Source organism: Trichomycterus rosablanca, chromosome 17 (assembly GCF_030014385.1).
Source record: "Trichomycterus rosablanca isolate fTriRos1 chromosome 17, fTriRos1.hap1, whole genome shotgun sequence".
Lineage (NCBI taxonomy): Eukaryota > Metazoa > Chordata > Actinopteri > Siluriformes > Trichomycteridae > Trichomycterus > Trichomycterus rosablanca.
In genome coordinates this window covers 13,877,501-13,903,086 of record NC_086004.1, presented here as the reverse complement: position 1 = coordinate 13,903,086, position 25,586 = coordinate 13,877,501, and the positions used below count along the sequence as shown (strand labels likewise).

Here is a 25,586-nt window from a genome sequence, read left to right as displayed (position 1 = left end):
CTTGCTGCCGTTCGGCTCGGTGGCTTCATGACAGGTCTCATTATCACAGTAGGTGTCGTGTTCTCGCTGGCTGGATTTCTGCGACAAGGTGACGCCAGACAGCCATTTCCTCCAAGCATGTGATTGCCAGAGCGCCGCTCGCTGCTCTAATTCTATTACCAGATTCTCAGCCGTACCTCCGGCGTAGCGAGAGTCCCGGAATGGTGAGAAGTGCTACTCGTTCATGTGATTTATTGGTGTGTTTCTTTTTCTGACAGGGGTGTAAGGGACTGAGCGCCTGTCAGCATGGACGCCCAACTACAAGGCCAACAGCCACCAATAGCACGGTTTCAACCACAGGTAGGTGCATCCACTTATCCATCCTGACAAGTAACTTATGGTAAAAACAGACGTACGTATTGAGAGGGGTAGAGAGAAAGAAAAAGTTGTACTAAGAAGAAAATACATCTTGCTCTGTGGCTTAACAGTCCAGATTTAAAGCTTGTTATCTATCTATATATACAGGGGTTGGACAAAATAACTGAAACACCTGTCATTTTAGTGTGGGAGGTTTCATGGCTAAATTGGACCAGTCTGGTGGCCAATCTTCATTAATTGCACATTGCACCAGTAAGAGCAGAGTGTGAAGGTTCAATTAGCAGGGTAAGAGCACAGTTTTGCTCAAAATATTGCAATGCACACAACATTATGGGTGACATACCAGAGTTCAAAAGAGGACAAATTGTTGGTGCACGTCTTGCTGGCGCATCTGTGACCAAGACAGCAAGTCTTTGTGATGTATCAAGAGCCACGGTATCCAGGGTAATGTCAGCATACCACCAAGAAGGACAAACCACATCCAACAGGATTAACTGTGGACGCAAGAGGAAGCTGTCTGAAAGGGATGTTCGGGTGCTAACCCGGATTGTATCCAAAAAACATAAAACCACGGCTGCCCAAATCACGGCAGAATTAAATGTGCACCTCAACTCTCCTGTTTCCACCAGAACTGTCCGTCGGGAGCTCCACAGGGTCGATATACACGGCCGGGCTGCTATAGCCAAACCTTTGGTCACTCGTGCCAATGCCAAACGTCGGTTTCAATGGTGCAAGGAGCGCAAATCTTGGGCTGTGGACAATGTGAAACATGTATTGTTCTCTGATGAGTCCACCTTTACTGTTTTCCCCACATCCGGGAGAGTTACGGTGTGGAGAAGCCCCAAAGAAGCGTACCACCCAGACTGTTGCATGCCCAGAGTGAAGCATGGGGGTGGATCAGTGATGGTTTGGGCTGCCATATCATGGCATTCCCTTGGCCCAATACTTGTGCTAGATGGGCGCGTCACTGCCAAGGACTACCGAACCATTCTGGAGGACCATGTGCATCCAATGGCGGTGCCGTGTATCAGGATGACAATGCACCAATACACACAGCAAGACTGGTGAAAGATTGGTTTGATGAACATGAAAGTGAAGTTGAACATCTCCCATGGCCTGCACAGTCACCAGATCTAAATATTATTGAGCCACTTTGGGGTGTTTTGGAGAAGCGAGTCAGGAAACGTTTTCCTCCACCAGCATCACGTAGTGACCTGGCCACTATCCTGCAAGAAGAATGGCTTAAAATCCCTCTGACCACTGTGCAGGACTTGTATATGTCATTTCCAAGACGAATTGACGCTGTATTGGCCGCAAACCCTGAGGGGTTGGACAAAATAACTGAAACACCTGGTTTTAGACCACAATAATTTATTAGTATGGTGTAGGGCCTCCTTTTGCGGCCAATACAGCGTCAATTCGTCTTGGAAATGACATATACAAGTCCTGCACAGTGGTCAGAGGGATTTTAAGCCATTCTTCTTGCAGGATAGTGGCCAGGTCACTACGTGATGCTGGTGGAGGAAAACGTTTCCTGACTCGCTTCTCCAAAACACACCAAAGTGGCTCAATAATATTTAGATCTGGTGACTGTGCAGGCCATGGGAGATGTTCAACTTCACTTTCATGTTCATCAAACCAATCTTTCACCAGTCTTGCTGTGTGTATTGGTGCATTGTCATCCTGATACACGGCACCGCCATTGGATGCACATGGTCCTCCAGAATGGTTCGGTAGTCCTTGGCAGTGACGCGCCCATCTAGCACAAGTATTGGGCCAAGGGAATGCCATGATATGGCAGCCCAAACCATCACTGATCCACCCCCACGCTTCACTCTGGGCATGCAACAGTCTGGGTGGTACGCTTCTTTGGGGCTTCTCCACACCGTAACTCTCCCGGATGTGGGGAAAACAGTAAAGGTGGACTCATCAGAGAACAATACATGTTTCACATTGTCCACAGCCCAAGATTTGCGCTCCTTGCACCATTGAAACCGACGTTTGGCATTGGCACGAGTGACCAAAGGTTTGGCTATAGCAGCCCGGCCGTGTATATTGACCCTGTGGTCAGACAGTTCTGGTGGAAACAGGAGAGTTGAGGTGCACATTTAATTCTGCCGTGATTTGGGCAGCCGTGGTTTTATGTTTTTTGGATACAATCCGGGTTAGCACCCGAACATCCCTTTCAGACAGCTTCCTCTTGCGTCCACAATTAATCCTGTTGGATGTGGTTTGTCCTTCTTGGTGGTATGCTGACATTACCCTGGATACCGTGGCTCTTGATACATCACAAAGACTTGCTGTCTTGGTCACAGATGCGCCAGCAAGACGTGCACCAACAATTTGTCCTCTTTTGAACTCTGGTATGTCACCCATAATGTTGTGTGCATTGCAATATTTTGAGCAAAACTGTGCTCTTACCCTGCTAATTGAACCTTCACACTCTGCTCTTACTGGTGCAATGTGCAATTAATGAAGATTGGCAACCAGACTGGTCCAATTTAGCCATGAAACCTCCCACACTAAAATGACAGGTGTTTCAGTTTCATTGTCCAACCCCTGTATATATATAGTGTATATACAGTGTATCACAAAAGTGAGTACACCCCTCACATTTCTGCAAATATTTTATTATATCTTTTCATGGGACAACACTATAGAAATAAAACTTGGATATAACTTAGAGTAGTCAGTGTACAACTTGTATAGCAGTGTAGATTTACTGTCTTCTGAAAATAACTCAACACACAGCCATTAATGTCTAAATGGCTGGCAACATAAGTGAGTACACCCCACAGTGAACATGTCCTAATTGTGCCCAAAGTGTCAATATTTTGTGTGACCACCATTATTATCCAGCACTGCCTTAACCCTCCTGGGCATGGAATTTACCAGAGATGCACAGGTTGCTACTGTAATCCTCTTCCACTCCTCCATGATGACATCACGGAGCTGGTGGATGTTAGACACCTTGAACTCCTCCACCTTCCACTTGAGGATGCGCCACAGGTGCTCAGTTGGGTTTAGTCCATCACCTTTACCTTCAGCTTCCTCAGCAAGGCAGTTGTCATCTTGGAGGTTGTGTTTGGGGTCGTTATCCTGTCGGAAAACAGTTTTCGAAGGGAGGGGATCATGCTCTGTTTCAGAATGTCACAGTACATGTTGGAATTCATGTTTCCCTCAATGAACTGCAGCTCCCCAGTGCCAGCAACACTCATGCAGCCCAAGACCATGATGCTACCACCACCATGCTTGACTGTAGGCAAGATACAGTTGTCTTGGTACTTCTCACCAGGGCGCCGCCACACATGCTGGACACCATCTGAGCCAAACAAGTTTATCTTGGTCTCGTCAGACCACAGGGCATTCCAGTAATCCATGTTCTTGGACTGCTTGTCTTCAGCAAACTGTTTGTGGGCTTTCTTGTGCGTCAGCTTCCTTCTGGGATGACGACCATGCAGACCGAGTTGATTCAGTGTGCGGCGTATGGTCTGAGCACTGACAGGCTGACCTCCCACGTCTTCAACCTCTGCAGCAATGCTGGCAGCACTCATGTGTCTATTTTTTAAAGCCAACCTCTGGATATGACGCCGAACACGTGGACTCAACTTCTTTGGTCGACCCTGGCGAAGCCTGTTCCGAGTGGAACCTTTCCTGGAAAACCGCTGTATGACCTTGGCCACCATGCTGTAGCTCAGTTTCAGGGTGTTAGCAATCTTCTTATAGCCCAGGCCATCTTTGTGGAGAGCAACAATTCTATTTCTCACATCCTCAGAGAGTTCTTTGCCATGAGGTGCCATGTTGAATATCCAGTGGCCAGTATGAGAGAATTGTACCCAAAACACCAAATTTAACAGCCCTGCTCCCCATTTACACCTGGGACCTTGACACATGACACCAGGGAGGGACAACGACACATTTGGGCACAATTTGGACATGTTCACTGTGGGGTGTACTCACTTATGTTGCCAGCTATTTAGACATTAATGGCTGTGTTGAGTTATTTTCAGAAGACAGTAAATCTACACTGCTATACAAGCTGTACACTGACTACTCTAAGTTATATCCAAGTTTCATGTCTATAGTGTTGTCCCATGAAAAGATATAATGAAATATTTGCAGAAATGTGAGGGGTGTACTCACTTTTGTGATACACAGTATATACCTGTATATACAGTATATATATAAAATCAACAAAATCTATCAATCTATTCTTGAAGCAGGGCTATTGAATGATGCAATTAATGGAAGCTACATTACACAGCACAGACTACCTTAATAGTTGAATGTAAACCTAAAATCATTCAGCAACAATCCAAGTCTCCGTCTCAAATACGAAAATTCTCGTCCGTGTTTTGACACATTTTCCTCTGCGTCCACAGAATTGGTTGGGAGTTTTCCAAACTCAGTGAGCTGGGTTGTGTTTTTAGCTGCTTTAAACTTGGACATCTTGGACATTTAGACTAAATGATTGCTAACTGAATTGCCGTAGGATTGCTAGGACCATGTCATATTGTGAGGCTTTTGAGTGGAAGCTACAATACAAAGCTCAGCTACCTGAATAGTAGTTAAATGTAAACTTAAAATCAATGCAAGGCTCCGTCTCAAATACGAAAATTCTCGTCCGTGTTTTGACAAACCTTCCTCTGTGTAAACAGAATTGGTTGGGAGTTTTCTAAACTCAGTGACCTGGGTTGTGTTTTTAGCTGCTTTAGACTTGGACATCTTGGACATTTAGACTAAACGATTGCTAACTGAATTGCCGTAGGATTGCTAGGACCACGTCGTATTGTGAGGCACTTGAGTGGAAGCTACAATACAAAGCACAGCTACCTTAATAGTTGAATGTAAACCTAAAATCATCCAGCAACAATCTAAGTCTCCGTATCAAATACGAAAATTCTCGTCCGTGTTTTGACACACCTTCCTCTGCGTCCACAGAATTGGCTGGGAGTTTTCCAAACTCGGTGATCTGGGTAGTGTTTTTAGCTGCTTTAGACTTGGACATCTTGGACATCTTGGACTAAGCGATTGCTAACTGAATTGCCATAGGATTGCTAGGACTGCGTCATATTATGAGACACTTGACGCTACATGAATGAAAAAATGTTAAATTGCTAAACTCGAACCTAAAGTTTAAATTTCACAGCACTTGCGTATCACACAGGAAACGTCTCATTTCACGGTTTGTGTTGCGATTTTCATGGTTGTGAATTAGGTAGGACCTTAGGTATAATATAACAGAAGATTACTTCAGAAAATTTAAGGGCAGTCCCTCCAACAGAGTTCAGGATGTGTGAAGTGCCAAGTGAGGTCGCAGTAGACTGTAGAAGCCTTTTTTTTCCTGAATCTTTTTTTAATTTTGTGTACATATTTCCTGTATGTTCTGTTTCTATCTTGAAATCTTTTTTATATATTGAAAGAAAATAAATATGAATGGTCATTAAAACTTTGCCAAAACAATAAACTAGTGTTGGTCTTAAACTTTTGCACATTAGTGCTGGGTGGTATGATGGTTAATTCGGTATACCGGCTTCAATTTTCCATATGGTATGGATTTTTTATATTGATGGACTGTAGTCCATCTGTTTCTCTGCATGCTCTGTTAGCCCCCTTTTATGCTGTTCTTTAATGGTCAGGACCCCCACAGAGCAGGTATTATTCAGGTGGTGGATGATTCTCAGCACTACAGTGACACTGACATGGTGGTGGTGTGTTAGTGTGTGTTGTGCTAGAATGAGTGGATCAGACACAGCAGCACTGCTGTAGTTTTTAAATACCGTGTCCACTCACTGTCCACTCTATTAGACACTCCTACCTAGTTGGTCCACCTTGTAGATTTAAAGTCGGAGACGATCGCTCATCTATTGCTGCTGTTTGAGTTGGTCATCTTCTAGACCTTCATCAGTGGTCATAGGACGCTGCCCACGGGGCGCTGTTGGCTGGACATATTTTTGGATGGTGGACTATTCTCAGTCCAGCAGTGACAGTGCAGTGAGGTGTTTAAAAACTCCATGTCTGCCATGTCTGATCCACTCATTCCAGCACAACACACACTAACACACCACCACCACTATGTCAGTGTCACTGCAGTGCTGAGAATGAACCACCACCCAAATAATACCTGCTCTGTGGTGGTCCTGGGAGAGTCCTGACCATTTAAGAACAGTGTGAAAGGGGGCTAACAAAGCATGCAGAGAAACAGATGGACTACAGTCAGTAATTGTAGAACTACAAAGTGCTTCTATATGGTAAGTGGAGCTGATAAAATGGACAGTGAGTGTAGAAACAAGGAGGTGGTTTTAATGTTATGGCTGATATATATTTACACACATGGTATGTGTTGGGCTCTGAGGTGTTTATGTGTATACGTGAGAGCCAGAGACACTGTCTCTTGCAGTAATAAGATCTTTTTACCAGTGTCACACTTGTTCCTGGAATACAGAGGCGCCTTCTTAGACAGGTCTAGTTGCCCTGACACTACATTTTTCAAAACAAGGTGTTGAGGGCGAGCAGCAGAAATACTTTAATCCTATTTTTTTGTTTTGTAATTCAGTATTAACATTGTTATGTACACAGTATTGTTTTAGGCACTCTAGCTCTTAGCTTACATGGGTGCATTTGTAACTTGTTCTGGTATTTTAATAAGGGCAAAAGATCTATTGGTTTTTTTATAGGGCTGTCACACGACTAAAATTTTTAATCGAGAATAATCGCGATTAAAGAACCAAATTAATCGCGACTGCAAAAATAATGAAGCAAAATTTATGTAAGTTAATGCACATTTTTATTGCAAGAAAATGTAATAAAATTATGATAAAAAAATTAAATCTATATATATTTTTTTAAACCAAGCCAATGCCTTTACAGAGTTGTTAAAAGCTACTCATCTTTCAGCCAGTTATTTAAAATGACGAGTCTGTTCACGTTATCTTGCAAAATTGAGGATCTTTTTCTGTTCATAACCCTGCCACTAAAAACAGGTGCTCAGGGTACTATAATGAACCACGTATAACGTCATGTAGACCCACATCGTTAACTATGTTAAAGCGTCTACAGTCCATTACGATCCATTTAACACCAGTTTGTAATGTTCCCACGACGTGTACAGTCCATGTGCTTTTCATACAAATTCCTTTGAAATAAAGTTAGACTGATTCTGAGCTCATTTTGCCTGTAAAGTGTATTCGTGCCGCAGACTCCTGACGAGACAAAGGCGTGCTATGACCAAAGATGATATTAAAGTGTCAATTAGGGCTGGACGATATGGCTAAAATTTATATCACGATATAACTCCTAATTTCGGTCGATACGATATAATTCCGATATCGGTATGAATAATACAAATGTCAGAAAAACTGCCAGGAACACCAACATTGAAAGGCTGTACCTGCGAACCTCCTAAAAATGTATTTGCAAAGTCTATGAAATCTCACCCTTTAAAAGTACATAATATTTTAGAAATAATAATAATAATAATACAAATAAATTAGCTTTCACCTTTTACTTGTATTCAGCATTTGTATACAGACAAAAACACGACATCATTCTCAAATAAACATAAGCTTTGACAATATATAATATAATATGTTAACATATGTCCTAACCAGAGGTGGAAAGAGTACTAAAATATTGTACTCAAGTAAAAGTACTATTACTTTATTGAATTTTTACTTAAGTACGAGTAAAGTTACTAGTCTAAAAATCTACTCAAGTAAAAGGTAACTCATTTAAAATGTACTCAGAGTAAACGTTACTTAGTTACTTTATTAACAGCGGGGGGGGGGGGGGGGGGGGGTCTTCTGTGTAATGCAAGCAGGACAAGTGGATATAAGTCTCACAATAGTTGTTTTTAATTCAAATATAATAGAAGAAACATGTTGATACAACATTTCAAACATTTAGGGGTGTGTAATGTGTCATTTTAGTCCCATAAAACTTTTTAAAACTGTATAACCACTAGTGATGTGTCGTAGAATTATTTGAATCTATTGAACGGCCCTTTAAACTGAAATAAAGGAATCGATTCGCGCTTCTGGGAGTCGTTATGTATATATACGGCTCTTTAAAGGAACCGAGACAAAAGATCCGACTCCCCGTCGCAGAATTCACTGCAGCAGTTTCCCAGACGCGATTTCTTTAGCATTTATTATTTTACTCAGTAACGGATCTTAAAGTAAATGTAATTCGTTACTTTCCACCTCTGGTCTTAACTAACTTTAATCCACAACATGGACTGATTATTATTTGTATGTAAACATTTTCGAACAAAAGTGCTCAACCAGGATAAAGAATATAAAAAGTGCTTAAGAGTTGCTGCAGAATTTGCTGCAGCAGATGTTGTGCTTAAAGAATACAGAAAAAAAGTCTAGTCTTTACTCTATCAACTATTTCTACTGCTTCTTTTTTAACTGTGGCTGCTCGTTCACTCACAGCTGTTGAACTCTTTTTGCCGCTAATATCCACCGTGTTGTAGCGGAGTGTAATCAGAGCGGTAACGCTGAGCACTGGCTTCGTGCCTGTGGCGTACGTCATCACGCACTGATGTATGCATATCGATTGAATTTAAAAAAAAATCATATCACAGTTATTGAAACATTTTCTGTCGCGATATATATCGATATCGAATTATTGTCCAGCACTAGTGTCAATCAATAACTAATTTTGTCTAGTGATGATTTCTCATGCTTTTTGAAAACAAAAATTATTATTAAAAATTATTATTATTCATATTTCGCAATATGTAGCAGCAGCAGCAGCAGCAGCTCGAGTAATTTGTAACTCATGGCCACAAACTGGAAAAAGATCCGTGTTATCGTTATACAGTATATAAACACAATGTTGCTGTGGTAAAGCAGCGCAAATTACCACAGTGACGTATGTTTCAAGTGGCACAAACATAGCCCAATAAAAATTGTTTGATTAAAAATGTTATTCCTGATTAATTTTTTTAATCACAATTAAAATTTTAACGCGTTAATTAACGCTTAATTAATGATTAATGAAAGCCCTAGTTTTTTATGTTTCAATAGTCATTCAGGGTAAGACTTTATTTATTATTATATTTATAAGTGAGTTAAAAGAAAGTCTTAAGGGTGGAATCAATCTCCAAACTTCCAACCTGTGTCAGATTACAGTAGAATGCTTTCATTAGTCAAGTACAGGATATACAATTCATTCTTGTGGTGCCACTTAGAATAGAACAAAACATCTTTATTTTTCGTACATACAGATACATGTGTACAGTACAATGAAATTCTTTCTTTGCATATCCCAGCTGGGGTCAGAGCGCGGGGTCAGCTGTTGTACTGCGCCCCTTTAGCCGAGAGGGTTAAGGGCCTTGCTAACAAGGGCCCAACAGCGGAGCTGGTATTCGTACTCTCAACCTTTCAATTGATAGTCCAAGGCTCCACCCACTAGGCTTCCACTGTCCCTTACAAAACAGTGCAATAACATTACAGTAACACTACTACAATACTACAAATAGATGTAATAAAAATACTATATAATATAATAAAACCCTAAATCAGAAAAGGTTGGGACAGAATGAAAAATGCTAATAAAATAAAAATTCAGTGTTCCTTACATTTACTTTAACTTTTATTTGATTGCAGACATTTTGAACCCAAAACATTTCATATTTTGTCACATGCACGAATGCCACTTAAAAGTTTGCTGTGCAAAAAAGAAGCCTTATGTTTACCATGTCCAGAAGCGGCGTCGACTTCTCTGGGCTCGGAGGCATCTAGGATGGACCATCACACAGTGGAAACGTGTATTGTGGTCAGATGAATCAGCATTCCAGGTCTCTTTTTTTTTTTTTTTGGTAAAAATGGATGCCGTGTGCTCCGGACCAAAGACCTCTTTCTTTCAAAGATCCAGACTGTTATCAGCAACAAGTCCAAAAGCCAGGGTCTGTCATGGTATGGGGCTGTGTCAGTGCCCTTGGCAAAGGTCATTTACACTTCTGTGATGGCAGCATTAATGCAGAAAAGTACATTGAGATCTTAGCGCAACATATGCTGCCTTCAAGACGTCATCTTTTCCCGGGACGTTCATGCATTTTTAACAAGACAATGCAAAACCACATGGAAGAAGAGGGTATGGGTACTGGACTGGCCTGCCTGCGGTCCTGACCTGTCCCCAGTAGAATCGAGGAACTGACCCCTTTGTTCCCTTTTTCTGCCCCACACAGTCTGGCTCCACTGTGGAGAATTTTGAAACAAAAAATGTGACAACGATGATCCCGTACTGTTGCACATCTTAAGACGTGTTTGCAGGAAGAATGGGACAAAATAAAAGCTGAAACACTAAATCACTTGGTATCCTCGGTGCCAAAACGTCTTTTAAGTGTGGTGAAAAGGAATGGCAACATTACAAAGTGATAAATGCTTTACTGTCCCAACTTCTTTTGGAACGTGTTGCAGGCCTGAAATGCAGGAATGGATGTTTATTAATCAATGAAATAAAGTTGATCAGACAAAAGATTAAATATCTCAGGTTCATCTTGTCTGCCATTTAAATAAAAGTCAAAGTAAATTATTTGCATTTCCTATGCTGTCCCAACTTTTACTTATTTGGGGTTGTAATTCAGAATGTAATTCAGAATGTATAGAGGCAGCTGTAGCCTTGTGGTTGAAGGTTTTTGATTTGAGCCCCACCACTGCCAGGTTGTCACTGTTGGGCACTTGAGTGTTTGCATACTCAAAAATGACTGCCCATGTAGTTGGTCACCCGGGTACTTTTCACATACTGTTTAATGAATACTACGTATTTGGACACACTACCCGCTTTTGCGTACTGTTCAGTATGGAAGTATGTGATTTTGGAGGCAGCCATGGACTCCATATGACCTAGTCCATAGTACATCACCAGCAGGTCCTTGAACCAGGTGGGTATATTTGGTTTGGTGGGTATATTTTGGTATCCATATTTGTTTCCATTTTTCCGTTACTGCTTTGGCAACCTTTGCCACAACTCGCTGGCTTGCCGGTTAGCAGAGCAAGTCATGTCGCTCTCTTCCACATCTGGCTGTGCTGAGTTACTCTTTCAGTCATACTGCAGTGAGACAGCGGTGGTCTCTTCAGCTCCTCCTGCATGTGAGAGAAGAAGTGATAATGAGATTCTGCTCTGCACAAGCTCTGCTTCCTGCACACACAATCATGTGTTTCTACATCAAACTGCCAGGGACGGAGAGGTGTTAAAGCTCAGCTGCTAGCAGTCTTTCACTTTCTCCTCTCCTCTCCTATCATATCTTCTCCTCTACTATCACCTGCTCTCCTCTCCTCTCCTATCACATCTTCCCTCATCCTCTACTATCATCTGCTCTTCTCTGCTATCATCGCCTCTCCTCTCCTATCACATCTACCCTAATCCTTTACTATCATCTCCTCTCCTCTACTATCATCTCCTCTCCTCTCCTCTACTATCATCTCCTCTCCTCTACTATCATCTCCTCTTCTCTACTATCATCTCCTCTCCTCTCCTCTCCTATCACATCTTCCCTCATCCTCTACTATCATCTGCTCTTCTCTGCTATCATCGCCTCTCCTCTCCTATCACATCTACCCTAATCCTTTACTATCATCTCCTCTCCTCTACTATCATCTCCTCTCCTCTCCTCTACTATCATCTCCTCTCCTCTACTATCATCTCCTCTTCTCTACTATCATCTCCTCTCCTCTCCTCTACTATCATCTCCTCTCCTCTCCTCTACTATCATCTCCTCTTCTCTACTATCATCTCCTCTTCTCTACTATCATCTCCTCTCCTCTCCTCTCCTCTACTATCATCTCCTCTCCTATCCTCTACTGTCATCTGCTCTTCTCTGCTATCATCTCCTCTCCTCTCATCTCCTCTACTATCACCTCCTCTCCTATCACATCTACCCTCATCCTTTACTATCATCTTCTCTTCTCTACTATCATCTCCTCTTCTCTACTATCATCTCCTCTTCTCTACTATCATCTCCTCTTCTCTACTATCATCTCCTCTCCTCTCCTCTCCTCTACTGTCATCTCCTCTCCTATCCTCTACTGTCATTTGCTCTTCTCTGCTATCATCTCCTCTCCTCTCCTATCACATCTACCCTCATCCTTTACTATCATCTTCTCTTCTCTACTATCATCTCCTCTCCTCTCCTCTACTATCATCTCCTCTACTATCATCTCCTTTCTTCTGCTATCATCTGCTCTCCTCTCCTCACATCTACCCTCATCCTCTACTATCATCTCCTCTTCTCTACTATCCTATCCTCTCCTCTCATCTCCTCTACTATAATCTCCTCTCCTATCCTCTCCTTTCTTCTGCTATCATCTGCTCTCCTCTCCTATCACATCTACCCTCATCCTCTACTATCATCTCCTCTTCTCTACTATCCTATCCTCTACTCTCATCTCCTCTACTATAATCTCCTCTCCTATCCTCTCCTTTCTTCTGCTATCATCTGCTCTCCTCTCCTATCATATCTACCCTCATCCTCTACTATCATCTCCTCTTCTCTACTATCCTATACTATCCTCTCCTGACATGTTTTCATTTTCTCTGGGATGCAGCGCAAGCCTTAAAAAGTTCTTTTTTTTTTTTTTTTAGGCATTGGACAAAGCTGACACATTTGTGCAGCCAATCATTGCAAAGTGAGGGTAGCATAGTGACATGAATAGAAGTTTTAGTTAATGGATTAATAAAGCTGTGTATTCCTGCAGAGCGCTGTGTCAGTCTCCACTCCACTACTCTTGCCCATGACAGCAGGAGACGCGGTTACAGCTGCAATTAACAGAAACCTGATCATCCAGAAATCCTTCCCTTTCTTAGACATCGCCAGTTGTGCCTGTTGAGTGTCTGTCAAGGCTGGTAGCATTGCTAGGACTTTAACTTGAGAGCATGAAACACTGTCCAATTTGTGGCCACTTCTAATCACCTGGCAGTGTTGGGTTTCCACTTAGAGCTGTATTGTTCATGGAGAGCCACACTAAGCTCCATGTATTACACTCATTTGGGAAGTCTGTAGGAATTTGTGTCCGTACAGTCAAAAGAGCATTTGTATGGCTGTGCACTGTTGCTGGGCAGTAAAGTCTCAATTAATGTTTCAGTTCATTCAAATCAGAGGAGTTTAAACCAAGCTTTTCTTCACAAGTCCCAAGACATGCAGTGGTGACCTGTTTTAGGTGTTTCCTGTCTCACCCAATGAATCTGACCCACAGCAACCCTGATTAGGAATAAGCGGTGGTAAAGCAGACAATGAATAATTTGATTTGTTAGACCTGTTAGCAATTGTTGTAGCTGAAACACATGAAATCAATAATTTAAATGGGTGTTTCATTACTTTTGTCTATATAGGGTCTCTCCGAAAACCTAGTAAGCTGCCTACTGCCTCTTAGGCAGCCGCCTAAGTAGAGAGTATTCTTGTAAGACATCAGACCTGTAAGGCAGATTATTTAGACAGCGATTACGGCTATTACGTCACCACAGTTTTAGTTTATTAAGCTAACCAATAGGCTGAGTTGGCACAACCCGCTACCATGCCAGCTAACATCTCCCCCATGTACCGAAAAAGGTTAAATCATTACTGATCATTAATCAGATTTAGCAAATAAATTACACTCATCATTCTTTTTTTGTTTTTCCTTTTTTTCTCCCCCTTTAGCACAGCCAATTGTTCTTCCTCTCTGTCTATGCCGAACCCTGCCCCGACCGAGGAGATCGAAGCTAACCCATATCCCCTCCGAAACATGGGCAGCAGCCGGGTGCTTTTTTGCCACCCACACTTTGATAAGTGTGGCGCCACCTAGCGTTGCATGCGGCGAGACACACCCTAAGGGCACCCTTCCTCATCTCTGTGCAGGCGCCTCTAATCAGCCGGCAGAGGTCGTAATCGCATTCTGACAGAGAGAGACCCACATCCGGTTCTTTGTCCCGCCCCCCAACTGAGCAACCGGCCAATCGTTGCTCATACAGCCACTCAGCCTCGGACCGGTAAGGCAGAGCTGGATTCGATACGATGTATCTATAATCCAGCTCTGGTTGCAGCGTGTCTTTTTACCGCTGTGCCACCTGAGCGGCCCACTTATTTATAGAAATTAAAAACGAATGACGAAAAGAAACTCTGCATTCATTTGTAAAATTGTTGTTTATTTGAGAGAAGTTGTGCTGCAGTGAATGCTGGGATATCCATTACTGCTAGGAAAGCATCGGATGCGCTTTCATTGTTCAGTCTGATTGTCATTAAGAAATAAGGCACCTCAGTAGGCAGCATTTTAAAGCATGCAAGAATTCGGACAGCCTTCTTCTCAGGAGAACGTAGGGTGACGTCAGATAATGCAAATGCTTGTTGGGTAAGTTGGGTAGGTTGGTTTTGATGCTTACTGATGATCGTCACAAAATTCCAGCATAAAACAAGCTGGGTTTTAAATACTAAAACAGAATGACGAGGAGCAGAACCACTGTCAGAGTGCAGAAGGCTTAAATTATGCATGGACCAGGCCTGGAGGAGGCATGCTGATGAAAAGGATGGAAACTGGATCCCCTGCATGTTACCTCTCTCTTTTCATTCCCCCCTCAGTATGCCACTGCCCCCCCAAAACTTTCTACTTTCTAGCTTTCTCCCAGCATCAGCAACCTCGGCTTGCTTTGCTAGCTCTCACACCTCTTTACTGCTACTGTTGTCCTTTCTCTGGCAGCTTCTGGCAGTGTTGTGCTGTCATTTCACACCTAGTCCTCAATGTTGCTACCAGCCCTCCCAGCACCCCCCCCTTCCAAAAAAATCTCTCATGTTCCTGTCACTGGGCTGCATGCCTGTGTTTCTCTCTCTCTTTCGCACACCCATGTCACCAGTGGTCAACCCTCAATACCCTGCTGTTCCTTTTCTGATGTGTTCTGCCTTCAAACTATCACTTCATGTGTTGTTGTATCCGTGCACTGCCCTCACAAGTCCATCGTTAACTACGCACACAATCTTTTTAAAGCCTGGCTTGTTTTTTTATTTTTTATTTAAGCAATAGAACACGAGAGGGAGTGTGTTATCGCCAATAACATCACGGCTGTGATTTGGTCGCAGGCACGAGCCGAAGGCGATAACACACAATCTCAAGTGTTCTATTGCTTTTATACAACAGTTTTTACAAAATAAAGAAAAAAAATAAATCAAAGAAGCCCTGAATTTCATACTGAATATGCTTTAATATTGACAATACCTTCCGCCAAAAAGTAGTTCCACAACGAATATAAAGTTTAACACTACAAACAAAGCAGACATCCCAAGTTGCAAAAACTCATTTCAGGGAGGTAAGAAGAACAAGAAGAAGAAGGCAAGAACCTCCGAAGGGAAAAAAAGAAATAAAAAAACCTCTTGCACACATCAAAGGATATGGGTGATAACAGAACTTCTAGGAGCTGCTAACTGGGCTATTAAACTGTTCGCGTTACAAACACATTAATGTTCCCTACATAGTGCACTAGATTGTGTATCAGATCATGGATATATGTTCCCTACATAGTGCACTAGATAGTGAATTAGACAATTAGTTATGTTCCCTACACAGTGCACTAGATTGTATATCAGATAACGGATTTAAAACGCGATCGGAAAAAAAGTCTGTGTCGCCTGCGTGCGCGTTTGTGTGCATGAAGCTTGTCGTTACTGGCAACGCATCAGCGGAGTAATACAGTTGTGGTGTGAAAAGACCGTGCTGTTATCACGAATATCAGCACAGTTAGAACGCTTCTCAACCAATCAGATTGTAAGGTCAGAACTAACTGTTGTATAAACCTTAATACTACATGGACAGGATACATATTTTAATGTTTCTGTTCATGTGTGTGTTGGCACACACCTTCCAAACCTTCTGTATAAAACCAAGTATCTATACATTGTCAGCCTTTATAAACATTTATGGAACAGTTGGGTCATTCTAAACAGCTTGATGAATTCGAGTGGGACAGCGTATTGCAACAAGTCAGTTTGTGAAAGTTCTGCAGGGTTCCAAACCTCTTCTGGCATTAACATCAGCACAAAAACTGTGTCGGGAGTTTAATGGCATGGGTTGGAGTGGTGTAAAGCATTCCGTCACTGGACTCTGGAGCTGTGAAATGTTTTCCTGTGGAGTGACAAATCATGCTTCTCTATCTGGTTGTCTGGTGGATGAATCTAGTTTAACTGCATTGTGGCAACTGTAAATTTTAGTGGAGGAGATATTTTCCAGGGGTTGACCTGTGCCCATAGTTCCAATACAGGTAAATCTTTCCAGTATGACTGTGCCTCAGTTTTGAAACCAAGCTCTATAAAGGCATGGTTGGGTGAGTTTAGAGTGAAAGAGCTTGACTGGCCCACACAGAGCCCAGACCCCAAGCCTATCAAACAGCTTTGGGGTGAATTAGAACAGAGATTTTATGCCAGGCTCTATCGTCCAACAGTGGTGTCTGACCTCACAAATGCTTTTCTGGATGAATTGGCGAAAATTGACACTCCCAAACACACGAGGGGGACCAAGTCTGTATTAATGTCTATGGATTTAGAACGGAATGTCATGAAAGCTTCTGTTGGTGTAATGTGTAAGGGCCCCAATACTTTTCTCTATATAGTGTAAGCATATATATACACCGATCAGCCATAACATTAAAATCACCTCCTTGTTTCTACACTCACTGTCCATTTTATCAGCTCCACTTACCATATAGAAGCACTTTGTAGTTCTACAATTACTGACTGTAGTCCATCTGTTTCTCTACATACTTTGTTAGCCCCCTTTCATCCTTTTCTTCAGTGGTCAGGACCCCCACAGGATCACTAGAGAGCAGGTATTATTTAGGTGGTGGATCATTCTCAGCACTGCAGTGACACTGACATGGATGGTGGTGGTGTTTTAGTGTGTGTTGTGCTGGTACAAGTGGATCAGACACAGCAATGCTGTTGGAGTTTTTAAACACTTCACTGTCACTGCTGGACTCTGAATAGTCCACCAACCAGAAATATCCAGCCAACAGCGCCCCATGGGCAGCGTCCTGTGACCACTGATGAAGGTCTAGAAGATGACCAACTCAAACAGCAGCAATAGATGAGCGATCGTCTCCGACTTCACATCTACAAGGTGGACCAACTAGGTAGGAGTGTCTAATAGAGTGGACAGTGAGTGGACATGGTATTTAAAAGCTCCAGCAGCACTGCTGTGTCTGATCCACTCATACCAGCACAACACAAACTAACACAACACCACCATGTCAGTGTCACTGCAGTGCTGAGAATCATCCACCACGTAAATAATACCTGCTCTGTGGTGGTCCTTTCCCCCATAGGAACTGCAGGAACCGCTTTCACCCAGTTCATCTATGATCAGCTCCTGATCATAGACGAACTGGGAGAAAGCAGGCTAAAAAAGTATGTTGAGAAACAGATTGACTACAGTAAGTAATTGTAGAACTACAAAGTGCTTCTATATGGTAAGTGGAGCTGATAAAATGGACAGTGAGTGTAGAAACAAGGAGGTGGTTTTTATGTCATGCCTTATTGGTGTGTATATATATATACTGTATATATATGTACAGTGTATCACAAAAGTGAGTACACCCCTCATATTTCTGCAAATATTTCATTATATCTTTTCATGAAACAACACTATAGACATGAAACTTGGATATAACTTAGAGTAGTCAGTGTACAGCTTGTATAGCAGTGTAGATTTACTGTCTTCTGAAAATAACTCAACACACAGCCATTAATGTCTAAATAGCTGGCAACATAAGTGAGTACACCCCACAGTGAACATGTCCAAATTGTGCCCAAATGTGTCGTTGTCCCTCCCTGGTGTCATGTGTCAAGGTCCCAGGTGTAAATGGGGAGCAGGGCTGTTAAATTTGGTGTTTTGGGTACAATTCTCTCATACTGGCCACTGGATATTCAACATGGCACCTCATGGCAAAGAACTCTCTGAGGATGTGAGAAATAGAATTGTTGCTCTCCACAAAGATGGCCTGGGCTATAAGAAGATTGCTAACACCCTGAAACTGAGCTACAGCATGGTGGCCAAGGTCATACAGCGGTTTTCCAGGACAGGTTCCACTCGGAACAGGCTTCGCCAGGGTCGACCAAAGAAGTTGAGTCCACGTGTTCGGCGTCATATCCAGAGGTTGGCTTTAAAAAATAGACACATGAGTGCTGCCAGCATTGCTGCAGAGGTTGAAGACGTGGGAGGTCAGCCTGTCAGTGCTCAGACCATACGCCGCACACTGCATCAACTCGGTCTGCATGGTCGTCATCCCAGAAGGAAGCTGACGCACAAGAAAGCCCGCAAACAGTTTGCTGAAGACAAGCAGTCCAAGAACATGGATTACTGGAATGCCCTGTGGTCTGACGAGACCAAGATAAACTTGTTTGGCTCAGATGGTGTCCAGCATGTGTGGCGGCGCCCTGGTGAGAAGTACCAAGACAACTGTATCTTGCCTACAGTCAAGCATGGTGGTGGTAGCATCATGGTCTTGGGCTGCATGAGTGTTGCTGTCACTGGGGAGCTGCAGTTCATTGAGGGAAACATGAATTCCAACATGTACTGTGACATTCTGAAACAGAGCATGATCCCCTCCCTTCTCATGGCAGTTTTCCAACAGGATAACGACCCCAAACACAACCTCCAAGATGACAACTGCCTTGCTGAGGAAGCTGAAGGTAAAGGTGATGGACTAAACCCAATTGAGCACCTGTGGCGCATCCTCAAGTGGAAGGTGGAGGAGTTCAAGGTGTCTAACATCCACCAGCTCCGTGATATCATCATGGAGGAGTGGAAGAGGATTCCAGTAGCAACCTGTGCAGCTCTGGTGAATTCCATGCCCAGGAGGGTTAAGGCAGTGCTGGATAATAATGGTGGTCACACAAAATATTGACACTTTGGGCACAATTTGGACATGTTCACTGTGGGGTGTACTCACTTATGTTGCCAGCCATTTAGACATTAATGGCTGTGTGTTGAGTTATTTTCAGAAGACAGTAAATCTACACTGCTATACAAGTTGTACACTGACTACTCTAAGTTATATCCAAGTTTTATTTCTATAGTGTTGTCCCATGAAAAGATATAATAAAATATTTGCAGAAATGTGTGGGGTGTACTCACTTTTGTGATACACTGTATATATATGACCTGGTTCTTTAAAATAAGAGCATATATATATATATATACAGTGTATCACAAAAGTGAGTACACCCCTCACATTTCTGCAGATATTTAAGTATATCTTTTCATGGGACAACACTGACAAAATGACACTTTGACACAATGAAAAGTAGTCTGTGTGCAGCTTATATAACAGTGTAAATTTATTCTTCCCTCAAAATAACTCAATATACAGCCATTAATGTCTAAACCACCGGCAACAAAAGTGAGTACACCCCTAAGAGACTACACCCCTAAATGTCCAAATTGAGCACTGCTTGTCATTTTCCCTCCAAAATGTCATGTGATTTGTTAGTGTTACTAGGTCTCAGGTGTGCATAGGGAGCAGGTGTGTTCAATTTAGTAGTACAGCTCTCACACACTCTCATACTGGTCACTGAAAGTTCCAACATGGCACCTAATGGCAAAGAACTCTCTGAGGATCTTAAAAGACGAATTGTTGCGCTACATGAAGATGGCCAAGACTACAAGAAGATTGCCAACACCCTGAAACTGAGCTGCAGCACAGTGGCCAAGATCATCCAGCGTTTTAAAAGAGCAGGGTCCACTCAGAACAGATCACTCAGTTGGTCGTCCAAAGAAGCTGAGTGCACGTGCTCAGCGTCACATCCAACTGCTGTCTTTGAAAGATAGGCGCAGGAGTGCTGTCAGCATTGCTGCAGAGATTGAAAAGGTGGGGGGTCAGCCTGTCAGTGCTCAGACCATACGCCGCACACTACATCAAATTGGTCTGCATGGCTGTCACCCCAGAAGGAAGCCTCTTCTGAAGTCTCTACACAAGAAAGCCCGCAAACAGTTTGCTGAAGACATGTCAACAAAGGACATGGATTACTGGAACCATGTCCTATGGTCTGATGAGACCAAGATTAATTTGTTTGGTTTAGATGGTCTCAAGCATGTGTGGCGGCAATCAGGTGAGGAGTACAAAGATAAGTGTGTCATGCCTACAGTCAAGCATGGTGGTGGGAATGCCATGGTCTGGGGCTGCATGGGTGCAGCAGGTGTTGGGGAGTTACATTTCATTGAGGGACACATGAACTCCAATATGTACTGTGAAATACTGAAGCAGAGCATGATCCCCTCCCTCCGGAAACTGGGTCGCAGGGCAGTGTTCCAGCATGATAATGACCCCAAACACACCTCTAAGACGACCACTGCTTTATTGAAGAGGCTGAGGGTAAAGGTGATGGACTGGCCAAGCATGTCTCCAGACCTAAACCCAATAGAACATCTTTGGGGCATCCTCAAGCGGAAGGTGGAGGAGCGCAAAGTCTCGAATATCCGCCAGCTCCGTGATGTCATCATGGAGGAGTGGAAAAACATTCCAGTGGCAACCTGTGAAGCTCTGGTAAACTCCATGCCCAGGAGAGTTAAGGCAGTTCTGGGAAATAATGGTGGCCACACAAAATATTGACACTTCAGGAACTTTCACTAAGGGGTGTACTCACTTTTGTTGCCGGTGGTTTAGACATTAATGGCTGTATATTGAGTTATTTTGAGGGAAGAATACATTTACACTGTTATATAAGCTGCACACAGACTACTTTTCATTGTGTCAAAGTGTCATTTTGTCAGTGTTGTCCCATGAAAAGATATACTTAAATATCTGCAGAAATGTGAGGGGTGTACTCACTTTTGTGATACACTGTATATATATATATATATATATATATATGCTCTTATTTTAAAGAACCAGGTCATATTTGGGCAAGCTGTGTGACCATGGTGCAAGTGTCTTCTCTGTGCTCCACCTGTCTTACACCCCACTGGTTATTTTTGTTTTCTCCCCCTCCTGCTAGGGTGAATGAGCCGATTGTATCCTCCTCCCCTTCCGCAAGCTGCGATATGTACAAATTGTGCCACGTCAGCGGCAAATGACCCTGACGGCCATAGGGGGTCTTTTGCCGCCGCGCTTCATTCTGTCTCGGCCTGGCGCTCTCGATTGTGACAGAGCAAGGCTCAAATGAGACAGCCTGTCAGTCATTTCACCCCGCTGCCCTTTAGAGGCGAGGCCAGGGGACGAAGAGGTGTGGCAAATGGCCTGTGAAGTTTACATACGCTGCCCAGTGCTAAACAGATTACTACCTCTAATGAAGTGTCTGGGGCTCGGGTGGCGTCAGGCCTAATCCTGGCTGGCAGCACTTCCCTTTGAGCGGCCTACAAAGCCGCCACCCTCCGGCCCTCTCTCGCGACCCGGGCTCGGGGAGGTGCCCGTTGTTCATCTGCCCAGATAGTGCGTGATCTGACATGCAAATGTAGGTCATTACATATGTAAATGTGTGATTAGCGAGCTGCATGCCAGGACACATTAGCACAACTTTGCTCTCAGCATGCACTTGTCACGCCGCTTTAGAGGCTTATGCTAACATTTGTCAAGCGGCCGTGCGGAGAGTGAAAGCAGCGCCTCTGCTCTTTGCTGTTTGACTATGCAGACAATCTAGTGCTGACTGACCCCTCCAGACCCCTCCCTTTTCTGTCATTCAACCACCCAACCCTGTGGCAAGTCCTTTTGCCCCCTTAGTATATTTTAAATAGCTACCGTCTATTATAGAGAGTAAATACATGGAAATACAAAAACATGAATTATTTTATTTTCTAGTGAATAACAATGATCATTTTAATAATATTTATAGATCAGCCATAACATTAAAACCACCTCCTTGTTTCTATACTCACTGTCCATTTTATCAGTTCCATTTACCATATAGAAGCACTTTGTAGTTCTACAATTACTGACTGTAGTCCATCTGTTTATCTGCATGATTTGTTAGCCCCCTTTCATGCTGTTCTTCAATGGGCAGGACCACTACAGAGCAGGTATTATTTAGGTGGTGGATCATCCTCAGCACTGCAGTGACACTGACATTGTGGTGGTGTGTTAGTGTGTGTTTTGCTGGTATGAGTGGACCAGACACAGCAGCACTGCTGGAGTTTTTAAATACCGTGTCCACTCACTGTCCACTCTATTAGACACTGCTACCTAGTTGGTCCACCTTGTAGATGTAAAGTCAGAGACAATTGGTCATCAATTGCTGCTATTTGAGTTGGTCATCTTCTAGACCTTCATCAGTGGTCACAGGACGCTGCCCATGGGGTGCTGTTGGCTGGATATTTCTGGTTGGTGGACTATTCTCAGTCCAGCAGTGACAGTGAGGTGTTTAAAAACTCCATCAGCATTGCTGTGTCCTATCCACTCATACCAGCACAACACACACTAACACACCACCACCATGACAGTGTCACTGCAGTGCTGAGAATGACCCACCACCCAAATAATACTTACTCTGTAGTTGTCCTGTGGGGGTCCTGACCATTGAAGAACAGCATGAAAGGGGGCTAACAAAGCATGCAGAGAAACAGATGGACTACAGTCAGTAATTGTAGAACTACAAAGTGCTCCTATATGGTAGTTGTAGCCTAGCGGTTAAGGTGGTGGACTAGTAAATGAAAAGTCACTGGTTCAAGCCCCACTACTGGTTCAAGTCACCCACTACTACTAGGTTGCCTCTGTTGGGCCCTTGAGTAAGACCCCTGAGCACGGCCCTTAACCCTCAATTGCTTAGACAATATACTGTCACAGTACTGTAAGTCGGTTTGTATTAAAGCTTCTGCTAAATGCCAAAATGTAAATGTAAATATGCTAAGTGGAGCTGATGAAATGGACAGTGAGTGTAGAAACAAGGAGGGGGTTTTAAGGTTATGGCTGATTGGTGTATACACGAGTACGATAAAAGAAAAGCTTTTTCTGCATATCCCTTGGAAGTTTGTTTGGAAGTTGACTATCTTCCAATTGATAGCCCAAAGCTCTACCCACTAGGCTACCACTGTCTTTTAAATAACTCATTATTAGAAAAATTTGAGGGTTCTTCAAAAAGTTTCCACACTTTTCTACACAGTCACCTTCCGATGTATTTTTCCCATCGTCGTACCAACTTTGTAATGCCATCAGCAAAAAATGCTATTGATTGAGCACTGCTTTCACGTCATCATCACATGATAATCTTCTTCTCCATCAAAGCTTCTTTAAGCGTTCAGAAAGGTGGAAATCATATGGCACTATATTCAGACTATAAGCTCTCTGTCTCCCCCCTCTCTGCTTCCAAACAAAATATGAAATTGTGGAAATTTTTTAAAGATCCCTCGTAAAAACATGGTACCCATCACCATCCACTGTGTTTTTTGCTCAAAAAGTCCAATTTCCTTTTGCTGAATGAACTGTACGAGTTTATGAACTTGATTGTCTCATCTCAAGATGCGTCTTCTTTTTGACTGGTTTGAAACTCATTTGCCAGAACATCACAGCAAAGCATTGTTGCTCAGTTTCATTTCTGAACATGCTGATGTTCAGTTGAAAGTCTTTTTTTATTCCCATCGATTTGATGCAGGGCCAAAGCTGAGGATGTTCGTGTCAAACCGATCCACTTGTAGATGCCTCCTGGGAACTTTTATTGGTTTTTTCTGGAGCCGCCGTTTTATCTTTTCACCTTAGCTAGCTAACAACTCATGCATTTAGCTTGTTTTTTATATTTCTTTATCAAAGCAGGAAAGTTGTGAGTCTGTGTAGATGGAGCATCTAGATTATTTTCTTAATTTTGGAGGAACAGTAATGCCTCATTCACACTACACGATTTTAGACCTCCGCTGCTGGGCATACTCGAGTTTAAAATTTTTTTTTGCAGTTGAGAAGGGTATATTGCTACTCACGCCTTCTCTGACCTGCAGGGCCTTTATCGGAACCCTTTTCCACCCATGCACTCTGCACAGGCGCCTCTATCCGCCAATCAGGGTCCTTACACAGCATTTGAAGACCCCGGCTACATATTCAGGTCATCCCTCACTGCGGTCACTGCCAATTTTGCTGCTAGATGGCGCCCAGTCGAACCGCGGAGTTCAGAATCTCGGCGCTGGTGTGCTAGCGAAATATCCAGCTGCGCCACCTGGGCACCAACCTTTACTTTTTATTTAGGGTGGCACTGTTGCCTCACAGCAAAAAAGGTCCTGGGTTCAATTCCCAGGTGTAACGGTCCAGGCCTGAGGTGCCTGTGCAGAAGTGGTGCAGCCTCATGTGTGAATCCACTGTGGTACAGGTGAAAAAGAAGAGGTCTAGGGACAGCGCACGCCTTTGAAGGGGGAATGGGACAGGAGAATATACCCTTCTCGAACGCAATCAGGATCCCTAGCAGCAAAATTGGGAGAAAAAGGGAGAAAATGCATAAATAAATAAAAATATATTAATTAATTAATGTGGAATGTCCTCAGGAAGATTGGAATACCAGAACATCTGATCGTCCTAAAGCAGAATCTCTACACTGATCAACTAGCCACATAGTCAACTAGTCTTGACTGAAATTGGACAAACTGGTTCCACATTGGCGAAGGAGTTAGACAAGGCTGCATTCTGTCACTATTCCTGTTCAACTGTACGCTGAATATATAATAAGAGAAGCTGGGCTGAAGGAAAATAATGAAAGATTTAAGAAGAAACATTGTTTCACAAATTGGGAGAAACATCAATTACTTTTGATATAAAGATGAGACAACACTTATAACAAGACGACAACAGATAAGCCATGACAACAGCAAAGATAACTAGTGTTACCATTGATGGAGATGTCAAAGTGGTGGACAGCTTTTGCCTACTTGGATCAATTATTTACAGGAAAGGATCCAGCAGTCAGGAAACTGGAAATAATCTTCAGATGTCATTGACTCTTCAAACAAAACTCAGAGTTGTCCAGACTTTGGTGTTCTCACTGGTTTTTTTATGACTGAACGCTGGACAAGAAAAATGCCAGACAGAAATAATATACAGTGGTGTTCAGAAAAATAGCAGTCCAACACCATTAACCTGATAAATCACTGTTTTTAGTAGAAATTCTATTTCTACATAGCAAAAAATTTAGTTAAAAGTGTAAACAAAACAAACCCAACAATTAGGACATGCATGCCACTCATTCTGAGTAATCGAAGCATTGATTGAAAGTAGGTTGTTCAAAATAATAGCAGTGAGGAGTTCAGGTGACAACCAAAACCTGAAAGATGCGGAAGGAAGCCTGGAACTACTGTTCG

General features: G+C 42.9%; 1 protein-coding gene across 1 annotated transcript in view; it reads left to right on the top strand.

Moving 5' to 3' along the window:
- Nucleotides 1–25,586, top strand: part of nek7 (NIMA-related kinase 7) — a 141,453-nt gene that overhangs the window by 37,078 nt on the left and 78,789 nt on the right. Inside the window, exon 2 of the mRNA XM_063012711.1 lies at nt 258–339. Within this exon, the coding sequence (XP_062868781.1) occupies nt 286–339 (54 nt within the window). The 5' untranslated portion in view covers nt 258–285. The remainder of the gene's footprint in view (nt 1–257; nt 340–25,586) is intronic.